Genomic DNA, 21,828 nt, shown 5'->3' with positions numbered 1-21,828 from the left:
AGTCACTGGAATTACAAGCATGTGCCACCATGCTCAGCTTCTTTCCTTTTTTTAAAAAAAAATATTTTGAAAGCTGAGACTTAGTGAGACCCTGTCTCAAAATAAAAACAAAATTTAAAAAGGGATGGGAATGTGACTCAGTGTTTAAATGCCCCTGGTAAAAAGTCTTTTGAGATAGGGTCTTGCTACATTGAACTCATGATCCTTCATGCTCAGCCTCCCAAGTAGCTGGGATTACAAACATGTGTCACTGCACCCAGTCCCATAGTACTACAAATAAATTCTTCTAACTGCATGGGTGGGTGTTTCCTTACTCCAATAGGATTACAAATTTCCTGAAATCACGGGCCAGTCTCTGCTTTTCTCTGGCCCCCAATATAATCTGGAGCAGGTGCTTAGTAAATGCTGTGGTGACTAAGGGCCCCCATCTCAGGTGCTGTGGCAATCACATATAGAATCCCAGAAATGGCTAAAATTGGGATGTATACAGGTCTATAGCCCCCTCTAAGCTATTTTTCATTCCAATTCATGTCAATAACACAGGGGCTGAGGGGCTGGGGATGTGGCTCAAGCGGTAGCGCGCTCGCCTGGCATGCATGCGGCCTGGGTTTGATCCTCAGCACCACATACAAACAAAGATGTTGTGTCCGCCAAAACTTAAAAAATAAATTAAAAAAATATTTAAAAAGAACACAGGGGCTGAGAGCCTTGCCTGAAATCATATAGCAGTTGTGTCTCTTCACCATCTGGCCTGTATCCTTGTATCTATAACATCCCAAATTATGGAAAAATTCAAAATTTGATAAAATGGGAAAAGAGCATAAGTCTTGGGTCAAAATGTTTAATCATGATCCAAGAGGTCAGGGGGCTTTAGAACAGCAGTAGGAATAAAGCAAGGACCAAAGGCTTCAGCTCCTGATTTCCAAATGTTCTCCAGGATCCCAGGGCAGAGCAGGGCAGGCAGAAGGTTTCCATCCTCCATTCAAAGGAAGGAACAAGGGGTCAGGAGTATTGCTCCAACCTTCTTCACAAGAAAAATGTCTTTCTAGGCTGCCACAGAACTTTCAGCCCTGCCTACCTGAAGAATGCAATAAGGAATGACTGATTTGTTAGACTCTGGATGATTATGTGTGGATGGGAGAAAGGAAGGAGAGAGCCTAGTGGAGCTGGTCACCACCAGAAGACATGGCTAAATGATAGCCATTAAATCCTAAGGAGGGCAGCCTGAGTCAGAAATGAGGATAAAAGTGGTGGAGGAATGAGGTTAGCTAGTTAGGATCTGGAGGTCATAGCCAGTAGCATCTACTATGGCCTCATCTGGAGCCAACTGCAAGTTCCAGGTAGGGTTGGGGCTGCCATGTTGTGCACTGCACCTCCTCTGGATGCTGTTCTTTTTTCACCCTTCATAGGTTGCAATCAGGCTGGGTGTGGTAGTGAGGAAGAAGGCCTCTGGGTAAAATTCAGCTACCAGAGGCTCCAAAGTAGAATCAAGGTAAATGTACAGGAAAAAAGAAAGGGCATCCAGGGCTGTGGCCTCAGAGCAGAGTTTTTCTGTGAAAGAAATGGAATAGAGTTCTTTTAGGGAGCTATCTTTACCTCTCTTCACTACCTCAGCCTCAGTTAAGACTGCCCCCTGCCCCTGAGGTGTCCATTAGAGGTCTATAGAATAAGTGCACCCATCCCTTTGTTTGCCTAGTTTGAGTTTTCCCCAGCTGGTCAGTAAACGTTTAAGGGGTACAGCAGAAGAGGCCCTACCTCATGCTCCATCACAGAAAAGGTGGCGTCTTCCCAGTCCTGGGAGAAAAGCTGGCTATGATAACGCATCTTAGCTGTAATGGCCTCCACTGAGCAGAGGAAAGAAGGAAGATTGGAAAGACATGGTGGAAGCAGATTCCTAGACTCCCAAGGCAGGAAAGGGAATGCCATGGGACCCTGGGATCTAGGGGAACACATGGGTAGGAATATCTCCTTCTGCTTGCTTGTTCCTCAAGCTGGAGATGTCTCAGGAGCCCAGACAGGTTGAACAGGCAGTGTTGGGGGTTACTCAGAGAGGGGCAGAAGGAAGAAAGGCTGGGGCTGGGGATATGGAAGTTAAAATAGAATTGGGCTGCTCTGAGGAGATGGATGAAACCAATCTGGGCCAGAGTTGACCCCCTCCTATCACCTAGGCTTTAGCTAATCCAACCCAGGGGCTGGGAGCAAGAGTACACTCACTGAGGCAGGGGTTGTGGGAGAAGGACCTCTCCAGCCCTTCACACTCCTCCTGCAGGTTGCCACTGCCTCGGCAGGTGCAGCTTAGGGCAACACTAGTGTTGATGTTGCTGATGAAGTTGGGGGTCATGGCAGTTCCTGTGGGATGAAAAAGGGAAGCAGTTGTCAGGGCCCAGGCTAACCCTCCTTTAGCTCCAACCCTCTCCCACCCATCTCAGGACCACACCATCTGGGTCTTCAGAGTATTCTCTCCTTTAGGGTGAGCCCATCCTGTGGGTTCTCTACATATGCCCCAGCCTCACCAATCAGCCCCAAGTATGCTCGCAGACATCTGGACTGTTCTGTTGCACAAGTCCCCAGGATGTCCATAGGATGGCAGTGGGTCTGGAAATCTACCAGGCGTGATCTGGAAGAAAGGAAAAAAAATTTTTTTTTTTGGCAGTTCTGAAGGGGGTACTCTACCACTGGGCTATACCCCTAGTCCTTTTTATTTATTTATCTTAATTTTGAGACAGGGTCTAAAAATCACAATTTTGAAGACTTGTGATCCTCCAGCCTCAGCTTCCAAAGTAGCTGGGATTAGAGACATAAGCTACCATGCCTGGCTCAAGAAGGGAAATTTCAAGAGTCCCCAATGAAGATCTGACCTGCAGCCTTTATCCTTGCTGCTCTTTAGCCTGGCAAGCTCATTGTCACCCCAGTTCCTCCTCTGCTTTCAGTGCTTGGTCCACCCCAACTTCTCCTCAGTGGAGCCTGCCCCTGTCACTTTTAACCCAGGGCCTTCAGCACATCACTCTGAATTTAGGCTTCATAATCTCTAATTATGAGATCTTAGACAGCTTCTTTCACCCCAGTTTCCTAGACTATAAAATAGGATAAAAGCACAACCTGGCAGATTTTCATTGATGAAATAAGAGAATGCATGTATCACATCCAGCATAGTGCCTGGCACATATTGTTTAATAAATGTTAGATATGAGCTGGGTGTGGTGGCATGTGCCCATAATCCCAGTGTCTCAGGAGGCTGAGGCAGGAGGATTACAAATTCAAGGACAACCTTGGCAATTTAGCAATACCCTGCCTCTAAATAAAAAATAAAAAGAGCTAAGGATATAGCTCAGTGGCAGAGCAGCCCTGGGTTCAATCCCTAGTACTGCTAAATAAATAAATAAATATTAGATGTTATTATTATTACTATCATTTGTGGTTCTGGGGATAGAACCCAGGGACTCGCACATTTTAGGCACTGAAGTATACTAAAATTTTTAAATTTTATATTGAGACAGGGTCTTGATATGTTGCACAGGTTGGTCTGGAACTTTTGATCCTTCTGTCTCAATTTCCCAAGTAGCTGGGACTACAGGTGTGCACCACAGTACCCAGCCAGATATTATTATTAACATTCATCCCACAATACATAAGGCTAGTTCTGTTTGGGTGATGTAATTGTGGGTGTTTTTCTTTCTGTATGTTTTTCTGCAGTTTTCAATACATTTCTGTTTGGGTCAATGGTTTACTTCTCTGTCACCTCCACTCTACTATGAACTCCTTGAAGATAGAGATAATATCTTAGCCATCTAACCTAGTACCTGTTATATAATAGTATTAGCTACTAGTGTAGTAATAGGCAGTACAGCAGAATAGTTAAAAGCATAGACTCGGGCTGGGGATGTGGCTCAAGCGGTAGCGCGCTCGACTGGCATGCGTGCGGCCCAGGTTCGATCCTCAGCACCACATACAAACAAAGATGTTGTGTCTGCCAATAACTAAAAAATAAATATTAAAAAAAAAAAAAAAGCATAGACTCTAAGTCAGACCTAACCTACTAGCTGTGTTCCCTGTGTACCTATTAGTGGTTATTTAACCATTCTTTGCTATGGTTTGTTCATTTGTAAACTGAGGATGATTAAAACAAGAGCATCTATCTTACAGAGTTCTTATGAGGCTTATATGAGTTAATACATGTTAAATACTTAAATCAATATCTGGCTCATAGGAAGTACTTAGTAAATGCTAATATTCTGATTATAGAGAGCCCTGACTTTGCAGATAAGGAAAGTAGTAATCAAAGAGGTAAAGCTACTTTCCTTACTGCATCACCTGTCACAAAAAAGTAAGCAATAGATCTAAGTTGTATACCATGGTTGGTATGACATTTATTGTCAAAAAATGTTATTTGAACAGATGATAAGTTCAATTTGTTGTTTTGTACTGAGAAGACACAGGAAAACCAGATTGTAATTTCAGATTTTCAGTGCCTAGCATTTGTGAGGCTCTGGGTTCAAACCCCAGCAATGAAATGCAAACCTCCCTACATAAATACATGGAGTTCTTAAAGGACAATAAATGACAAAATTAGCATTACCATTTATTGAGGACTTAACTCTGCCCCAGTAGGCTAAGTACTCTACATAAGTAATATAACCATGATTAGAGGTCTGTATTATTATTCCAGTTTTTGTAGAGAACTAAAAGTGATGGCTTGCCCTTCACATCTGGTTTGAGCATGTCCAGCTTGCTGAGATTCATTTTCCAGTCACTGGGTCTTCATTTCATTTTTCCAGAAAAATAACTGGAAGCAAATGCTTACCAAATTATGGTAGATTATCTTTAGGTGAGGGAATTTTGAGTGGTATTTTTTATATAGGCCTGTGTCACTGTGCCCGTAAGTGGTATTTTTTATACAAGTTTATGTTTTCTGAAGTTATTACACAAAGGAGGTTTTGTTATGTTTCCCAGGTTGGTCTGGAACTCAGACGCAAGGAGTCTTCCTTCCTCAGCCTCTGAGAGCTGGGACTACAGGTGTGACCATCGCACCAGGTCAAAAGCTATAATCCTTTTAATATGAGTTTCACAAAATATCCAAGGCGAAGCGCCTTGTGGGTCCACTGTTTCCTGAGGGCAGTTAGATCCAACGGGTGCAGGAAGGTGGCCAGAAGGAGTGGAACATGTCACACCCACGCCCATCCTGCAGCCCAGACCCTGCACCTACCTGCACAGCGGATCCGTGAAACAGAGGCTCTGCAAATCCAGACAGTTGGGGGCCTCAGTTGGCAGTGCGCAGCTGGGAGCAATAGTGTTGCGCCTACGCTCCCCACAGCCGCGGTCAGTGGGCAAGCAGGGGCACAGCAGCAGGCCCTGCGCATGAGGCTCAGAGGCCCTCTCAAAGAAGGAGCGCAGCTGTCCAAGGCAGACTTGGCGCTGGCAGTGGTGTCCTGAGCAGGCCTCCCCGTAACCCTTGCGTAGCCGGTCACACTTCTCATTAAGAGTACACAGCATAGCAAACTTGAGGCAGAGATCGGAGTCTGTAGGGAAGAAGGGCACTAAATCACTAGACCACATCCTTTCTGCATCACCTGTAGTTCAGTATCCCTAAGGAACCCCAGCAAACCCAATTTAACAAGGAAGAAATGGGGGTAGGAGGAAAGGGAGGACTTGAATAAATCCTGAATAAAGCTACTGCTATTCAAGGTTTTCTCTCTCCCCACAAACTCTATCTGGTACTGTGAAGCCTTTTCTACTCTGTTCCTTATCTTGACTAGGTAAACATCATCCATCATCATCATCATCATCATCTCTATATATCTAATAACCACTTATCTAGAACCAAGCATCCACAAAGTTCAAATAACCAAAATACTTCCTTCAATGCTGTGCAGTATGATCCGACGGTGAAAATCATAACCTATAGAGGTCTTGCAACATTCCATAGCAGTTTTTGAACTGCTGGAAACAAATGCAACTAAATTCTATTTAGGTTTGGTTTGTACCTTTTTATTCAGTTTTACTATTACCTACCCTTCATTCATCTAATGATTCATGCATAAAAGTTCTTTTCCAAGTCTTGGAAAAGTATGGCGATATTTCCTCCTTCTTCCTTTCTTTTTTTCAGGACTCAGTGTAGGTTGCTAGGAATCAAATCCAGGGAACCTAGGGCTTCATGCATGCTAAGCATGTACCTTACTGCTAAGCTCCATCACTAGCTGCCTGATGATTTTTCTATAAAAAGAATATTTCAGCCCCAGAACAACTAAATAACTTAAACAGGTCATTCACTGATTCCTTGTAACTAAGAGTTTGCCATGTATAAATCTCTAGTTTTCCCTTGAAATTCTAATACATAAAACTAGCTATACAACAAAGCTCGCTTCAAAATTCTAATTTTTACAGAATTGACCATACAACAAAGCTTTCTTCTCCTCAAAAAATAGTGCATATATGTGTGTTCTTTTTCAATTAACTTTCGACCTTACACTCCTGAAAAAACATGCATTGTAGTCCTTGCCAGGCTGATGGCTCTCCACCCTAAGTCACCCCTGTGGGGAGTCAAAAACCTCATTATTTTCTCTGCCCAACACCTCGCCCATCCCATTAGAATGGTTGAAAACAATTTTCTAGTCTTTATGGACAAAAAGGCTACTTTCCTTGCTGTGTCTAAATATTCCATTTCTGTACTTTTCTTTCTGTAACTACTGCCACTCCCACCATCCTCTTTGTAGGGACCAGGGGAACTAATGGGTTTTCTCTGAATGCCTGCCTAATAATTGTTATTTTTTTTGATGACTCCCGTGAAAGCAGACCATGCAACACAACTCAGACTTCTACGCTGACACAGTGTTTATTCAGTCACCTGGCAGGCTAGAAACTTACTCTGTAAGCCCCTAAGTTTGTGCTTCCCCCAGCCACCCTTCCCTCGGCCCAGCTCAGCCTCCCACTTCCCAGTTTCCCATCCTAGGCTTGCCTTCCACACCTGGTTTGAGTATGTCCAGCTTGCTGAGATTCATTTTCCAGGGTTTTCTAGTCACTGGGTCTTCATAGGGGGAGACATCCAGTTCATAATCACCTAAAAACAAGATAGGGAGCACCAGAATGCTAAGGACCTGGGAGGGGTGGGAGCAGAAGGGGCTCAGGCTGCTGGGTCAGACCTCAAGCTCTATGCAGCAAAGGAAAAGGCATAACCTATAACTAGCTGCAAGGTATTCAAAGGTAAGAAAAATGCAGAGCCATAAAGATTTGGGTTGTGCTGGACATGGTGGGGCACACCTGTAATCTCAGCGGCTTGGGAGGCTGGGACAGGAGAATGGCGAGTTCAAAGCCAGCCTCAGCAATGGTGAGGCACTAAAGCAATTCCATGAGTCCCTGTCTCTAAATAAAATACAAAATAAGGCTGGGGTATGGCTCAGTGGTCGAGTGCTCCTGAGTTCAATTCCCGGTACCAAAAAAAAAAAAAAAGATATGGATTTGGCCCAACAAATAAACTGATAAGAATAGAAGCCTTTGGGTAGGCAAAAAGAAATTGAGGAGGAGAGAGGTTTAATTGTTACTTGCCGAGATATGAACTCTGAACTATCTGATTCTGGTAAGTAGGAGTTCAGGGACATCAAGATGGTGGAGACAGGGTATAAGAAAGATGCCACTGGGGGCTGGGGTTGTGGCTCAGTGGTAGAGAGCTTGTCTAGCATGCATGAAGCACTGGGTTTGATCCCCAGCACCACACAAACTAAATAAACAAAATAAAGGTGTTGTGCCCATCTACAACTAAAAAAATATTTAAAAAAAAAAAAAAAAAAGATGCCACTGGACAAGACAGGGAGATAAGTCATGTTTCTGTTTACAATAAGTCCCATTACTATGAAAACTCCTGACACTGAGGACTTATCACCATGACAACTCCTGCCCAGGTTCAATATTTTAAAAGGACCAATGGTGGTAAAGTAGGCAGTATTCTAATTAGGTTTCTAAAGTAACCAATGCTGTGGGGGGTGATTAGAGAATATTCTAATCAGGTATCATAAGGTAACCAATAGGAGCAAACAGGGTAAGGTCTTCAATTTGGTCTGTATAGGAAAGAGAATGACTCACAGCCCAGCAGCTGATTTCCAGACATTGGGACCTGAGCCTTTCTCTCGGTCAGCCCACTCTTCTCTACCTTACGGAGTGCTATCTTCACCTATAATAAATCTGTTATTTTCCTGCTATTTCTGTGTCTGTCTTTCTTTTTCTTTTTCTTTTTTTGGTACCAGAGACCCAGAGTCACTCAACCACTGAGCCACATCCCCAGCACGTTTTTGTATTTTATTTAGAGGCAGGGTCTCACTGAATTGCTTAGGGCCTTGCTAAATTGCTGAGGCTGGCTTTGAACTTGCTATCATCCTGCCTCAGCCTCCAGAGCCAATGGGATTATAGGCTTGTGCCAGCATGCCCAGATGCTTCTGTATGTCTTCCTCAATTCTCTGTTTGGGATACCAAGGACCTGGATCCCAACTGGATACTCCAACAACAACAATTTCAGAGTTTCTGGATCCTAGCTCTCAGACATATTGTGTGTTTGGAATCAGGCAAGGGAACTCTGCCTTGTTTTCTCTTGCTATTATAGAAGGGACAATGGGGTACTCTGCTACAGGCCTGAATGCTTGGCTATGGAGATGTATAGCATTCTGGAGAAACAGAAGTGAGGCCAGGCACTAACCAAGAAAAACTGAGAAAAAAAAAAAAAGAGAGAAAATGATCTCAAAGAATATGCATCTTTCTCAGATACCCACAAGGGACTGCAGACTCCTTAAGGGGACTTACTAAGTCTTATCAAATCAGTGTATTGCCCCTATGCTTGGGAGGGGCTCAATAAATATTGGTTAATAAATCTTGTTGAAAGAGAGATGAGAAAGATAAGCTTGCAGGAATGTCATCCAAGAAGCCTTTGTAAATGCATCTTCAGGTGGGCAGGTATATGGATGTTATCAGGCAAACAAGAGAGGATGGGCTAGATATATCAGAAGACCTGAGAGCTCCAAAGAGGAAAGAAAACAGAGAAACAAGAGAATCCTGGAAGAAGTCTCTGGGGAAGTCAAAAAAGAGAAGAAATTAGGAGTAGGAAACAGAGAACAAGTGGTGTGGTAAAATTGTTTTATCGTTCAATTATTTGTCCCCCACACTATGGGAGGATTATACCTCCCTATCTGTTGCCATGTGACTTTTCACAGCCCTTGTGGAGCGTACTTCAATGTCAATCAGGCTTGGTCCCGTGATTTGCTCTGGCTGGTGGACTATAAATTGAAGTGATGTAAATCACATCTAAGCAGAGCTTTTTTTTTTTTTTTTTTTTGCTACTGGGGTTAAACCCAGGAACCCTTACCCACTGAGCCACATCTCCAGTCCTTTTTCTAATTTATTTTGAGATAGGGTCTCACTAAGCTGATCTAAGTTGCTACTTTGATCTTGGAATCCTCCTGCCTCTTCCTCCCAAGTAGGCATGCACCACTGTGCCCAGGCTGAGCAGAAACTTTAATAACCATCACATTGCCAGGTATGGTAGCACATGCCTATAATCCCATCAGCTTAAGAAATTGAGGCAGGATTGCAAATTCGAGGCCAGTCTCAGCAATTTCATAAAGGCTTAAGCAACTTAGTGAAGCCCTGTCCAAAATAAAAACTGAAAAGGTGGGGGATGTGGCTCAGTGGTTCAGTCCCCAATACCAAAAAAAAAAAAAGAACCATTATATCGTTATTACTTTTTCCTCTCTTACTTTGAATGAAGACAATAGATAGAACAGAGAAAAATCCAATGCTTGGAAGTCTGCAGCACATATATAAAATGAGCAAGAAATAAATGTTTATTGTTAAAAAAGAGATGGGGATGGGGTGGGCTGGTTGTAACTAAAGTTTAACCTAGCAAATTCTTATTAGAAATGCAATCAAGGAGGGGCTGGGGCTGGGGCTCAGCGGTAGAGCGCTCGCCAAGCATGTGTGAGGACCTGGGTTTGATCCTCAGCACCACATAAGAATGAAATAAAGATAATGTGTCCAACTACAAATAAAAAATAATAAATATTAAAAAAAAAGAAATGCAATCAGGGAGAAGGGTATGGCAGCATACACCTATAATCCCAGCAATTTGGGAGGCTAAGGCAGGAGGATTGCAAGTTCTGGGCCAATCTCAGCAATTTAGCGAAACTCAGTCAAAAATAAAAAGTAAAAAAGATTGGAGATGTAGGTTAGTGGTAAAGTGTCCCTGGGTTCAATCCCTAGTACCAAAAACAAAAAAGCAACTGGAGGCTGGGTATAGTGACACACACACCTGTAATCCCAACAAAAAAAGAGACTGAGGGAAGAGGATTGCAAATTTGAGTTTAGCCTCACTAACTCAGAAAGACTGAGTGAGAAACCACTCAAAATAAAAAATAAGAGCTGGGGTGTAGCTCAGCGGTAAAGTGCCCCTGGGGTTCAATCCCCAGTACCCCCAACACACAAAAGCAATGCAATTAGGGCGTTGGGAAGTGTTGTTCAGTGGTCGAATGCTGCTTAGTACTCTTGAGGCCCTGAGTTTGATTCCCAGTACCACAAAAACAAAACAAAGCAAAACAAAAACAATTGGGGTAAGGGGAAGAAAAAATGCAATTTTTACCTAGAGGTAGATTGCTTTAGGAACAAAAATCCAAATATGTAGCAATTCTTTGGGACTGGGCAGTGGATAGAGAAGAAGCTTTCTGGGGGCTGGAAAAAAGGTAGTCTTCATTATGCAGTAACAAAGCATTTGATAAATTATTTCCCCCAATAATTTGGAAGGAAGATGAGTTTATGCTGAACGAACTTGTGTTTTAAGGGGAAGAAGCCGAAAAGCAGAAGGTTACTAGTGTGTCTTGATTGCTACTGGCTGCATTTGGCAAGGTATTAAGAGAAAAACAGAAGCTCAGAAAAGAATTGGCCAGTTTAGCAGATAGGCATGGTGGTGCCTGTCTGCAGACCCAGCTACTAGAGAGGCTGAGGCAGGAGGATTCCTTGAGTCCAGGAGTTCAAGACCAGCCTGGATGTAGTGAAAAAGTGTCTTGACAAAATAAAAAATAAAAGAATTGGCTGGTTTGCAAGTAGGGAGGATATGGACAAAAGAATCCAGAAATTCCAAGACTTGAAGGATTAAGAGATGCAGCAACTATATCTCATATTCAAATGGTAAAAGATAAAATTGAAAATGCTTTGAGTGATAAAGTTGATAACAATCAGGCTTGGGGGAAAGACCAAATTAAGTATGTGGCTATCCTGGAGTTTATAAAGATTTCTCAATTGATTAAGATGGTACCAAATAGATCTGCCAGTTGGACAAATGTACTCAGGGAAAGAAAACTAAAGTAGTGACTCTCCCATAGAGGTCTGATAGGGACAGGGAACTTCTAATTAGGTTTAGAAAGAGGTGCATGTCTTGTAGGAAAGGCTACTGGCACATGAGATGAAGGAATCAAAGATATAAAAAGCAATTACTTTTTGAGAGACTTGTACTTCTAACAGCTAACAGCCTGGATTAAAAGAGACTGTGACTATTTGAGGCTTAAAATGCCCCAACATTCCTCAGACAGGAAATAGATAAGAATGCTTCTCCAGTCCCAGAGGTTGTAGTCTCCAATGCCCTTTTCAAATGTGGTAAAGAGAATAATGGAAAAGCCAGGATCTCCCAGAGGGTTGAGCCAAGAACCTTGAAGAACAATGGATAGGGCAGCTACTCCCACAGGGGAAAAAAAAAAAAAAAAAGGGTGAGTGGGGGGGGGGGTCTTCTTATAGAATAAGCCTGGGTTGGAAATGTGGTCAGTGGATGATTACTTGCCTGGCATGTGTGAGACCCTGGGTTTGATCCCCAGAGAAGAGGACCCTTGCAAAATCTGCCTAGCAAAATTTTAGAATTCTTCGAATCAATGTCTGCTGTGTGCCTCTCATTCCTTCCCATTCTGAAAGTGTTTGTTGTAGTTATCCTGAGCCTGTTCTATTATTGTACACTGAGTATGTATGGGAGGCAAATGACCTTTTTAGTTCATAAAGATAAACTAGGGGGTCTGGAGTTGTGGCTCAGTGGTAGAGTGCTCGCCTAGCATGCGTGAGGCACTGGGTTCAATCCTCAGCACCACATAAAAATGAAATAAAGATATTGTGTCCACCTCCAACTAAAAAATAAATATTAAAAAAAAATATAAACTAGGGTTAGGCATGGTGGCACATGCCTGTAATCCCAACAAATCTAGAGGCTGAGGCAGGAGGATCATAAGTTTGAGGCCAGTCTCAGCAACTTAGGGAGACCCTATCTCAAACTACAACCAAACAAACAAAAAACAATATAGAAACTATCATGAGATCCTAAGATCCTAGACTTAGAGCTTGATGTCATGTTCTGATAGAATTTTTAGGACATCTTCCTTGGAAAATTAGGTGGGTATATATTACTTGTGGAAGGAGGGGAAATTAATATTTTTATCAAGCTGTAAACTGTGGTAAATTGTATTATTGTTTCCAATTATTCTTTGCCCTCCCTATAAGATTAAATGTCTTCACTTATTGTCATGTGATTTATTTATTACTTTTTAATTTTTTTGCTACTGGGAATTGAACCCCAGGAATGCTTTACCATTGAGCTATATATCTCCAGGCCTTTTTGAGACAGGGTCTCACTAAGTTGCTAAGACTGGTTCAAACTTGCAATCTTCCTGCCTTGGTCTCCTGAGTTGCTGGGATTATAGGTATGTGCCACTAGGTCCAGTTTTGCCATGCTGTTTTTTTATTTCTCCCTATGGGAGGAGTATACTTCCCTAATCTAGTGATGTGAGGCTTGGTCAGATTATTGTCTCTTTGGAATTTGTAACATTTGAGCAGGGTTCTGATGTTGTTGTTTTGGTACTAGGGATTGAACACAGAGTGCTCTACCACTGGGCTACAATCCCAGCCCTTTTTATATTTGAGACAGGTGATCACTAAGTTGCAAGGCTCAAACTTGTGATCCTCATGCCTTAGCCTCCTAAGTAGCTGGTATCATAGGTGTGTGCCACCATGCCTGGCTTAAACAGAGGCTTTTAAAAGCATTGTATGGTTTACCAATGCTCATTTCCTTCACCATGAGAAGGGAACATCCCACAAAAGGCTGTGCCTTTAGCCTGGATCCCAGAATAACAAAGACACATGAAAACAGTCAGCTCAGAACATGAGCAAGAACTAAATCTTTGTTTTGCAAGATAGTCCAATAAAAGCTGATTAATAAGGAAAAAGGCCTATAGAAGGGGTCAAAGGTAGCGCTTCTCTTTGGCTTTTTTTGTGACTTTTATCATCCATCTCCAGTTCTGTTAATCATATCATTTCTGCTAAAGGCTGGCCTGAGATGATACCACTCAGTCTCTGAACTTGTGGATTACATGATATTTGGAGTTAAAACTGCTTTTCTCTACTCCTCTCTGTATCTTTCTGCTCTAGGAACTCCCCAGGTTGAGCCTGTGCCTGGTTTAGAACTCTGTCAAGAGGAAACCACAGGTAAAAAAAGAGGAAAAAGTGAGGGCAGTGTTTTGAGGGCCCAAAGGGACACTGCCAATTTTTCCCTCCATCTCTTACTGGTGCCAAATGCAGAGGTTCATTGTCATCCCCATCAGAATCTACCATGTGGCCCATATCCTGCAGAACTGAAAAACAACTCCCAAAGTGGGGCACACTTGTAATCCCAGGAAGCTGAGGCAGGTCCTGCCTCAGCCTGGGCAATTTAGTAAGACTGTTTCAAAGTAAAAAGGGCTGGGGATATCGCTCAGTAGTAGAGTGCCTCTGGGCTCAATACCCAGTAGTAAACAAAACAGATGGCTGGGGATATAGCTCAGCTGGTAGAATGTTTGCCTTGCATGCACAAGGTCCTAGGTTCAATCCCTAGCACCACATTAAAAAAAAAAAAAAAAGCAATGCTCAGGTTTAGGTATATGCATCAAATATAATTTTTTTATTTTTTAGTTGTAGCCATTTATTTATCTTTATTTATTTATGATGTTGAGGATCGAACCCAGGGCCTTGCACGTTCTGGGTGAGCACTCTACTGCTGAGCCACAACCCCAACCCCACATCAATATTTAAAAAAAAAAAAGAAGAAGAAGAAGAAGAAAAGAAATTCCAAGAGCCATCCTCCTCAGCTTAGTCCACTTTAGGATGGAGGTCTCACCAATGCTGCGGGCAGGATGAATGGTCCAATAGATGTCCAGGCAGGTAGCTTGATTCTTCATGCGTCGGTGGCATGTACAGCCCATCAGAGAGCTGTTCCTGAGTTTCTCTGCTGCCTCTAGGCAGTCTGCAGGGAAAGAAGACCCCTCTAAGGGCAATGGGGTGCTTAGACTAGAGGTGCAAGAACCCAGGTGGTGGTAGGCAGCCTTGCAAGTGGGATCAGCCTGGCACTTCCTCCTGGCCTGGATACAACTGTTCTTGAACCGGCTCTCTGTGGGAAGGGAGTCTCCTGTGGAGAGATCAGATGAGGGTCACATATGATCAGAGTAGCTGTCTAGAAGTATTAAGCCAATTGTGAGGTAGGATTGGGGAGATTCCTGATGAAACCTTGAGAAAATCTTAGGGTAGCACAAATTGCCTTTAGGAATGATGTGGAGAGAAAGAAGTCCCACAGAACCTCCTTTACATCCTAAATTCAATTAAAAAAAAAAAGTCCCATTAACTCCACAACATATGTGGAATCTGTCTACTTTTTTATTTAGGTTTGGTTTGCCCCTGCCTGTTCTGTTCAGTTTTGCTATCGCCTGCCCATCATTCATCTACTGATTCATGCATAAAAGCTCTCCATACTCTTGAGTCTTGGAAAAGTATGGTGATATTTCTTTTTTACTTTTTTTCATGTCTGTCTCTTTAGCCAGACCTCCTTACTGGTCTCACTGATTTCATCTTCCAAACTCATTCCTTCACACAATCTTAATATCTTTATTTTTTATATTTATTTTTTTTTAGTTATAGGTGGACACAATGTCTTTATTTTACTTTATGTGGTGCTAAGGATCGAACCCAGTGCCTCACACATGCTAGGCACGCACTCTACCTCTGAGCCACAACCCCAGCCCCTTAATATCTTTTTAAATAAAAATTTTTAATTGGAAAGCTTTTTATTGAGGTAAAATTCACACAAAATTAAGTTTCTTAAAGTACACAACTAAGTGGCATTTAGAATATTCACAATGTTGTTGAACTATCACTTCTAATTCCAATACATTTTCATTCATCCCAAAAGGAAACAACATACCCATTAAACAAGCACTCGTTATTTCACTCTTCTCTCCATCAGCCTCTGAGAACCAGTAGTCTCCTTTCTGTCTCTATGGATTTACCTATCCTATATATTTCTTTTTTCTTTTTTTTTTTTTTTTTTAATACCAAGTTTTTTTTAAAGAGAGAGAGAGAGAGAGAGAGAGAGAATTTTAATATTTATTTTTTAGTTTTCGGCGGACACAACATCTTTGTATGTGGTGCTGAGGATCGAACCCGGGCCGCACGCATGCCAGGCGAGCGCGCTACCGCTTGAGCCACATCCCCAGCCCTCTTTTTTCTTTTTTTAAAAATATTTTTTAGCTGTAAATGGATCTTTTATTTAATTTATTTATTTATATATGGTGCTGAGGATTGATCCCAGGGCCTCACACATGCTAGGCAAGTGTTCTACCACTGAGCCACAACTCCAGCCCTATCCTATATATTTTATTGAAAGAGTATTACTCAATTTTGCTGGATCTTTTATCTTTTATTTTTTTGTGTGGGGGGGTGGTATCAGGGATTGAACCTAGGGGCACTCAACCACTGAGCCACAACCCCAGTCCTTTTCTGTATTTTATCTAGAGAGAGTCTTACTGAGTTATTTAGCACCTTGCTTTTGCTGAGGCTGGCTTTGAACTCATGATCCTCCTGCCTCATCCTCCAATTACAGGTGTGAGCCACTGTGTCTGGCTTGATCTTTATTTTTGGTACTGGGTATTGAACCCAGGGTGCTTTACCACTGAGCTGTATCCCCAGCCCTTTTGAGACAGAGTCTTACTAAATTTTGAGACAGTCTTACTAAATTGCTAAAAGTTGGTCTCAAAATTATGATCCTTCCTCCTCAGCCTTCCAAATGCTGGGGTTATAGGTGTGCACATCAGTGCCTGGCTAACACATTTGATCTTTAATATCTGGCTTTTCTCACCTAGCATATTAGTGTGTTTTTTTTTTTTTTTTTTGGGGGGGGCGTTCCAGGGATTGAATTTAGAGGCATTCACTGGACAACTGATTCACATCCTTAGCCCTATTTTGTATTTTATTTAGAGACAGGGTCTCACTGAGTTGTTTGGGGCCTAACTAAATTGCTGAGGCTGGCTTTGAACTCATGATCTTCCTGTCTCAGTCTCCCAAGCCACTAGGGTATAACAGGCGCGCACCACTGTGCCCAGTTTAGCATATTGTTTCTGAGGTCCATCCATAGTTTGTGTCAATGCTTCATTCATTTTTATGGATGACTATTTCATTGCATGGGTATGCCACATTTTTTTTGTCCATTCATTAATTGATGGGCATTTGTTTCCATCCTTTGTTTATTGTGACTGCTTCTTTGGTTATATGTAACTGGTATCATTCATATACAAGCATTTGTTTGAACACCTGTTTTCAATTTGTTTGGATATCTACCTAGGAGTAGAGCTGCTGGGTCATACAGTAATTTTCTGTTTAACTTTCTGGGGATCTGCCAGACTGGATCTGCCAGTAGTCATAAACATTTTACATTCCCACTAGCAATATATGAAGAGCCTAGCTTCTATACTTACTTGACAACTCTCATTATTTTCCACTTTTTAAAATTATGGCCATCCTTGTGGGTATGAAGTGTTATCTCACTGTGTTTTTAATTTGCATTTCCCTAATAACTAAGGATATTGAGCATATTTTTATGTTCTTATTATCCATTTGTACATTTTGTTTAGTAATATGCTTTCTTTTCTTCATCACTGGGATTGAACTCAGGAGTGTTCTATCTCTGAGCTATATCCCCAAATATTTTTAATTTTACTTTAAGACAGGGTCTAAGTTAGCCAGTTTGGCCTCAAACTTGTGATCCTTCTGCCTTAGCCTTCTAAGTAGCTGGGATTATAGGTATGTGCCATTGTGCTAGGCATTGGATTCTTTTGTTTGTAAAATTCACCTGTATAGGCAAGGATAGTAGTAAATAGTATAATTTCATTGTTGCATAGAATGCCATTATATAAGCATAATTCTAGTTTTTTTTTTGGGGGGGGATGACTAGGGATTGGACCCAGGGGCACTGCACTTTAGCACTGAGCTACATCCACAGTTCTTTTTTTATTTTGAGACAGGGTCTCCTTAAATTGCTTAGGATGGTCTTGAACTTGTGATCCTCTTGCCTCAGCCTCCTGAGTTGCTGGGATTACAGGCATGGGCCACCATGCCTGGCTATATACTCTGATTTATAAGACCTTTATAAGACTTAATCCCTTTTTATTTTAAGACAGGTTCTCACTAGGTTGCATAGTCTTGCTAAATTCTTGAGGCTGGCTTCAAACCTATGATCCTCCTGTCTCAGCCTCCTGAGCCACCAGGATTACAGATATGTACCACCATCGCCTGACTAATCAGTTTCTATTTTTTGTTTTTTGTTTTTCAGTTTCTTGACATTTCTTTCACTTGCCTCATTCTAGTCTCAGCCTGGCCTGGGACAATTCACTTTCTGGACTTTAGTTTCTTTAACAGTAAAATGGGGAACTGAGCTGGGGATGTGGCTCAGTGGTAGAGTGCTTGCCTAGCATGCATGAAGCCCTGGGTTTGTTTCCCAGAAAATAAAAGTGAGAGAGATACTGGATTCTATCCTTTAATGGAAGGGATGAAAAAGAAATGATAGCTTTCTTTTAGGGATATATCAGAATTTCTAAAGGGACTACATAGTTTTAAAAAGCATATTTAAGCCTAATGCAGTGGTATGTGCCTATAGTCCTAGCCACACAGGAAGGAGAACAGGAGGATCACTTCAAGTGGGAGGGAGGGGAAAGAAAAAGAAAAAAAAAAAAAAAAGAGAGAGAAGCAAGAAGGGAGGGAGGGAGAATATAAAAAGCATATTTGGTAATTTTATGTGTGCAAGATAAAAAAAAGTTTCAAATTTCAAAAAAATATTAGCCAGGGCTGGGGATGTGGCTCAAGCGGTAACACGCTCGCCTGGCATGCGTGGGGTGCTGGGTTCGAGCCTCAGCACCACCACATAAAATAAAAAATAAAGATGTTGTGTCCACCGAAAACTGTAAAATAAATATTAAAAATTTCTCTCTCTCTCTCTTAAAAAAAAAATATTAGCCAGCCATGGTAGAACAGAGATCCCAGAGATTTGGAAGGCTTGCAAGCTCAAGGTCAATCTTGGCAACTTAGTGTTGAGCCCATCTCAAAACAAAAAAATAAAAGGGCCATGTACTGTGGTTCATGCCTCTAATCCCAGTGGCTTAGGAGGCTGAGGCAGAAGAATTGCAAGTCCAAAGTCAGCCTCAGCAACTTAGTAAGGCCCTAAGAAACTTAGTGAGACCCTGTCTCAAAAGAAAAGGGCTGGAATGTGGCTCAGTGTTCAAGTACCCCAGGTTCAATCCCGGTACCATAAAGTAAAATTAAAAGGGCTGGAAGTTGAAATTTAAGTATGAGATTTTAAAACCTTAACCAAAAAGGGGACATGGATTTAAATAGGTTGAGAAATTCTAAAACTTTAAGATGCTACTCTAGGGCTGGGGTTGTGGCTCAGCATTAGAGCGCTCACCTCGCACGTGTGGGGCCCTGGGTTCAATCCTTAGCACCACATAAAAATAAACAAAATAGAGGTATTGTGTCCAACTACAACTAAAATATATATATTTAAAAGAAAAAAGATGCTACTCCAGGTATGTACTCAGTAAAAGGTCACTGAAAGAAATAGCAGGTTCAAGTCATTGTTGTTACTGGAATAAGTGAATATTTATCTGAACTTAAATATTGAATCACAACCATTTTCAAAAAAAAAACCTCTCTAACTTTATTCTTTTTTGGGGGGTACTGGGGATTGACCCCAGGGGAAATTGCTGAGACTGGCTTTGAACCTGCAATCTCTCTGCCTTAGCCTCCTGAGCTGCTGAAATTACAGGCATGTACCACCGCACTCAGCCCCCCAAATATTTTTTTAAATTTTTTTGTAGTTGTGGATAGACAGAATGCCTTATTTTGTTTATTTTTATGTGGTGCTAAGGATCGAACCTAGTCCCTCACACATGCAAGGCAAATGCTCTGCCACTGAGCTATAGCCCCAACCCCCTCCCCCAGCTATTTTTAAATTTGAGACAGGGTTTTGGTCTTCTTAAAGTCGTGACTAGTGGTCAACATTTAAAAACCAGAAGATTTCACATAAAACTATGGACTCCCAATTTCTCTTCAAATATAAAACACTGTGGGCCTACATGCCCACAATATAACAAATGGAGTTGTGTGATGACTGCCTCCTTTCAGCAAGTCATGTGCTATTCAATTTGTCACAGTCCCTACATTCTCTATCACACCTTCACTACCTCCTCCTTTATGCTACCACTGCTATGTCTATTTCTCACTTAGTCAGCAGCTTGACCTCCTGAGTTTTTCTTGGTTCATCAGAGAATGAGTAGTAGCAAATGAAGAAGATAAGTCTATGCATAAGATCCTCATTTGTTTTTCTCCATAGAAAAGAAGAGAGGCCCATAGCTTGGGCACCCATTTTATGGATGAATAAACAAGAAAAGTACGATGCATTAAGAGATATAGCAAGCTAAGACCAGATTGAGGTTAGAATCAAGAAGTCCTAGCTCCAACCTATTTTAGAATGATTTTCAGTACATGATGCTACTTTCCTGGGTGTTAGTTGTCTCCTTTATGCTTGGCTCTACTGGGGCCCAAGCAGTGGTATTTTTTACCTAATTGTTAAAACCAGCAATTGGTCTGGGCAGCACTTGACCCTACATAGCAGCTCCTGGATGATTGTGTTAAGGATTTTCAACAAAGCCACTTAATCAGAAATCACTGCTATTAAATACTATAAAATATGGATCTGCCAGCTATACTGCTTCCCTGAATTAGTTAATGAGGAAGGTGTTTAGTGTTTATCCCTGATCCTGACACAAAGCCATACATTAGAGTTAGTGAAATTTCCTAGACAGTTAATTCAAATTGGTGATGTCTTGCTCCCCAGATTTGCTGATTGAACCAGTCTTGACAAACCAGTCTTTTCCCTCCTTCCTTCCTTAACTGTCTCACAGCCAAGATTGTATTTCTATAGTCCCACAATGTGAAAGGTGATGGGAAATGTGTGTGGCCTCTGCCTTGGGATTCTCTTCACTCAGGTTCTGGTAGGAGCCCCAGAATGACAGTCCATGTACCTAATCCCATTCCCCAAGGCCATGGGGCATTTTTCTAGGCAGGCTGGAGCCTAGACTGCTCTTCTTCAGGGGAATGGCGTGGTGCTAAAGCCAGGCTGTGGCTTGTAGGAAAAGATCATCTGGCTCAACAAGGCGTCTTCTGCACCAATTGAAAAAGTAAACATTTAACCTGGCTTGATGGACCAAGCCTATAATCCCAGAGACTCTGGAGGCTGAGACAGGAGGACTTCAAGTTTGAAACCAGTCTCAGGAACTTAGCAAGGCTCTAAGCAACTTGCCAAACCTTGTCTCAAATTTTTTAAAAATTAAAAAGGGGGCGGTGCTTGGGGTGTGACTTAGTGGGTAAATCCTCTAGGTTCAATCTCTGGTTTGAAAAAAAAACAGTAATAATAATAATTAAGTATATGGTATGGTGGAGTTGGGTAGTTTTCAAATTCTCAACACACAACCAAATGATGATGTTAGCAAGTTCTGGCCAGCTTACAACCTCAAAGGGCGTGAAGAGAAGTTGAAGGCCGCTTAGAGGAAATGGCAGTCCAGCCCATGATCAGATTCTTCTTGCTTCCTAGAGATGCTGTCTTATAGTAGACTGGCTGCAGGTTATTTTATAATTGTGTAGATGAGTCACAAAAGAGAGAAGGGGGAGAACAAGGAGCAAGGAGATGCTTGTTTATCCAGCTCAATGCTGGCACTCAATCTATATGAGTTCAGCCACAGTATTAGGCATGGTATTCAGGGCCCTCTGGTCTTCCTCCTCCAGTTTCCCAGACTCCAGAACTGACACAGACACGGGACCTGGAGGCAGCTGCACCCACTGTGTCCCGCCTACAAGCTCACCTCCACCTGCCCCTCCCTGCAGCACCGGCGGGTTCCAGCTGCACCTACCCACAGACTACACTCACCAGCTCCAAGGGGCAGCAACATCATCAGCAGCAGCAAGACCACCGGCGACAGCCGCCGGCTGGGGGAGCGCACCATGGCGGGGTGTGGGTGCCAGGTGTCCGCCTCCGAGGGCGCTCTGCCTGCGCCGGGCACCGCTGTCTCCTGGTTCCTAGAGCTTGAGTTCAGAAAGCGGGACTCCCTCCGTCGGCGCCTCCCACCGCCGCCTCCCGCCCCTCCTCGCGGGCGCCGCCCTCCAACTCCGAAGCGCGAGTCCACACCCCTCCGCCTCTTCTACTGGACCGAGAAGACAGAGGCGGGAGAGGTTTGGGTGCCCAAGAGGGTGCTCCACCTGAATCTGCCCACCTACTAACAACTTCGCTTAGCAAGACTGTGGAAGCTGCCGCTGGAGACTCTTCTCCCAGGTTAATATTTCTTCCCCCATAAAAGCACCCTTTCTCACTTTCCCAACCCCGCCTCTTCACCTCAGGAACATCAGCAATCGCCAGAGAGGAAATCTTGTAACAAAATTTGAACAAACAAGGGTACCTGAGTTTCTAGTATTTTT

At 42.5% G+C, this 21,828-nt stretch overlaps 1 protein-coding gene across 2 annotated transcripts; it reads right to left on the bottom strand.

Moving 5' to 3' along the window:
- Positions 1–827: 827 nt before the first annotated feature.
- Gfra3 (GDNF family receptor alpha 3) lies at positions 828–21,469 on the bottom strand. 2 transcript variants are annotated; one of them, XM_046460266.2, is made up of 8 exons: positions 21,284–21,469; positions 14,156–14,443; positions 6,962–7,054; positions 5,204–5,516; positions 2,514–2,617; positions 2,215–2,349; positions 1,756–1,844; positions 828–1,551 (listed from the first exon to the last, which is right to left on the bottom strand). In XM_046460266.2, the coding sequence occupies exons 1-8, from the start codon at positions 21,357–21,359 to the stop codon at positions 1,465–1,467; spliced, it is 1,185 nt and encodes a 394-aa protein (XP_046316222.1). In that variant the 5' UTR covers positions 21,360–21,469; the 3' UTR covers positions 828–1,464. The 2 variants fall into 2 exon arrangements, with proteins under 2 accessions (XP_046316222.1, XP_046316223.1); XM_046460267.2 differs by lacking the exon at positions 1,756–1,844.
- Between the last annotated feature and the right edge of the window lie 359 nt (positions 21,470–21,828).

Source organism: Marmota monax, unplaced genomic scaffold (genome assembly GCF_021218885.2).
Source record: "Marmota monax isolate L192 unplaced genomic scaffold, Marmota_monax_Labrador192_F-V1.1 WCK01_AAM20220418_F8-fsc00006, whole genome shotgun sequence".
Lineage (NCBI taxonomy): Eukaryota > Metazoa > Chordata > Mammalia > Rodentia > Sciuridae > Marmota > Marmota monax.
The sequence above is the reverse complement of the archived record's forward strand: the minus strand, read 5'-3'. Positions and strand labels throughout refer to the sequence as shown.

What these genes read in the sequence shown, in the direction of transcription:
- Gfra3 (XM_046460266.2), bottom strand. Translation starts at nt 21,359, where the DNA reads ATGGTGCGCTCCCCCAGCCGGCGGCTGTCGCCGGTGGTCTTGCTGCTG. An exon ending in GTTGCTGCCCCTTGGAGCTG is followed by an intron (nt 14,444 to 21,283) that starts GTGAGTGTAGTC and finishes ATCTCTCCACAG; the next exon opens with GAGACTCCCTTCCCACAGAG. An exon ending in GCTGGACATACTCAAACCAG is followed by an intron (nt 5,517 to 6,961) that starts GTGTGGAAGGCA and finishes TCTTCCCTACAG; the next exon opens with ACTCCGATCTCTGCCTCAAG.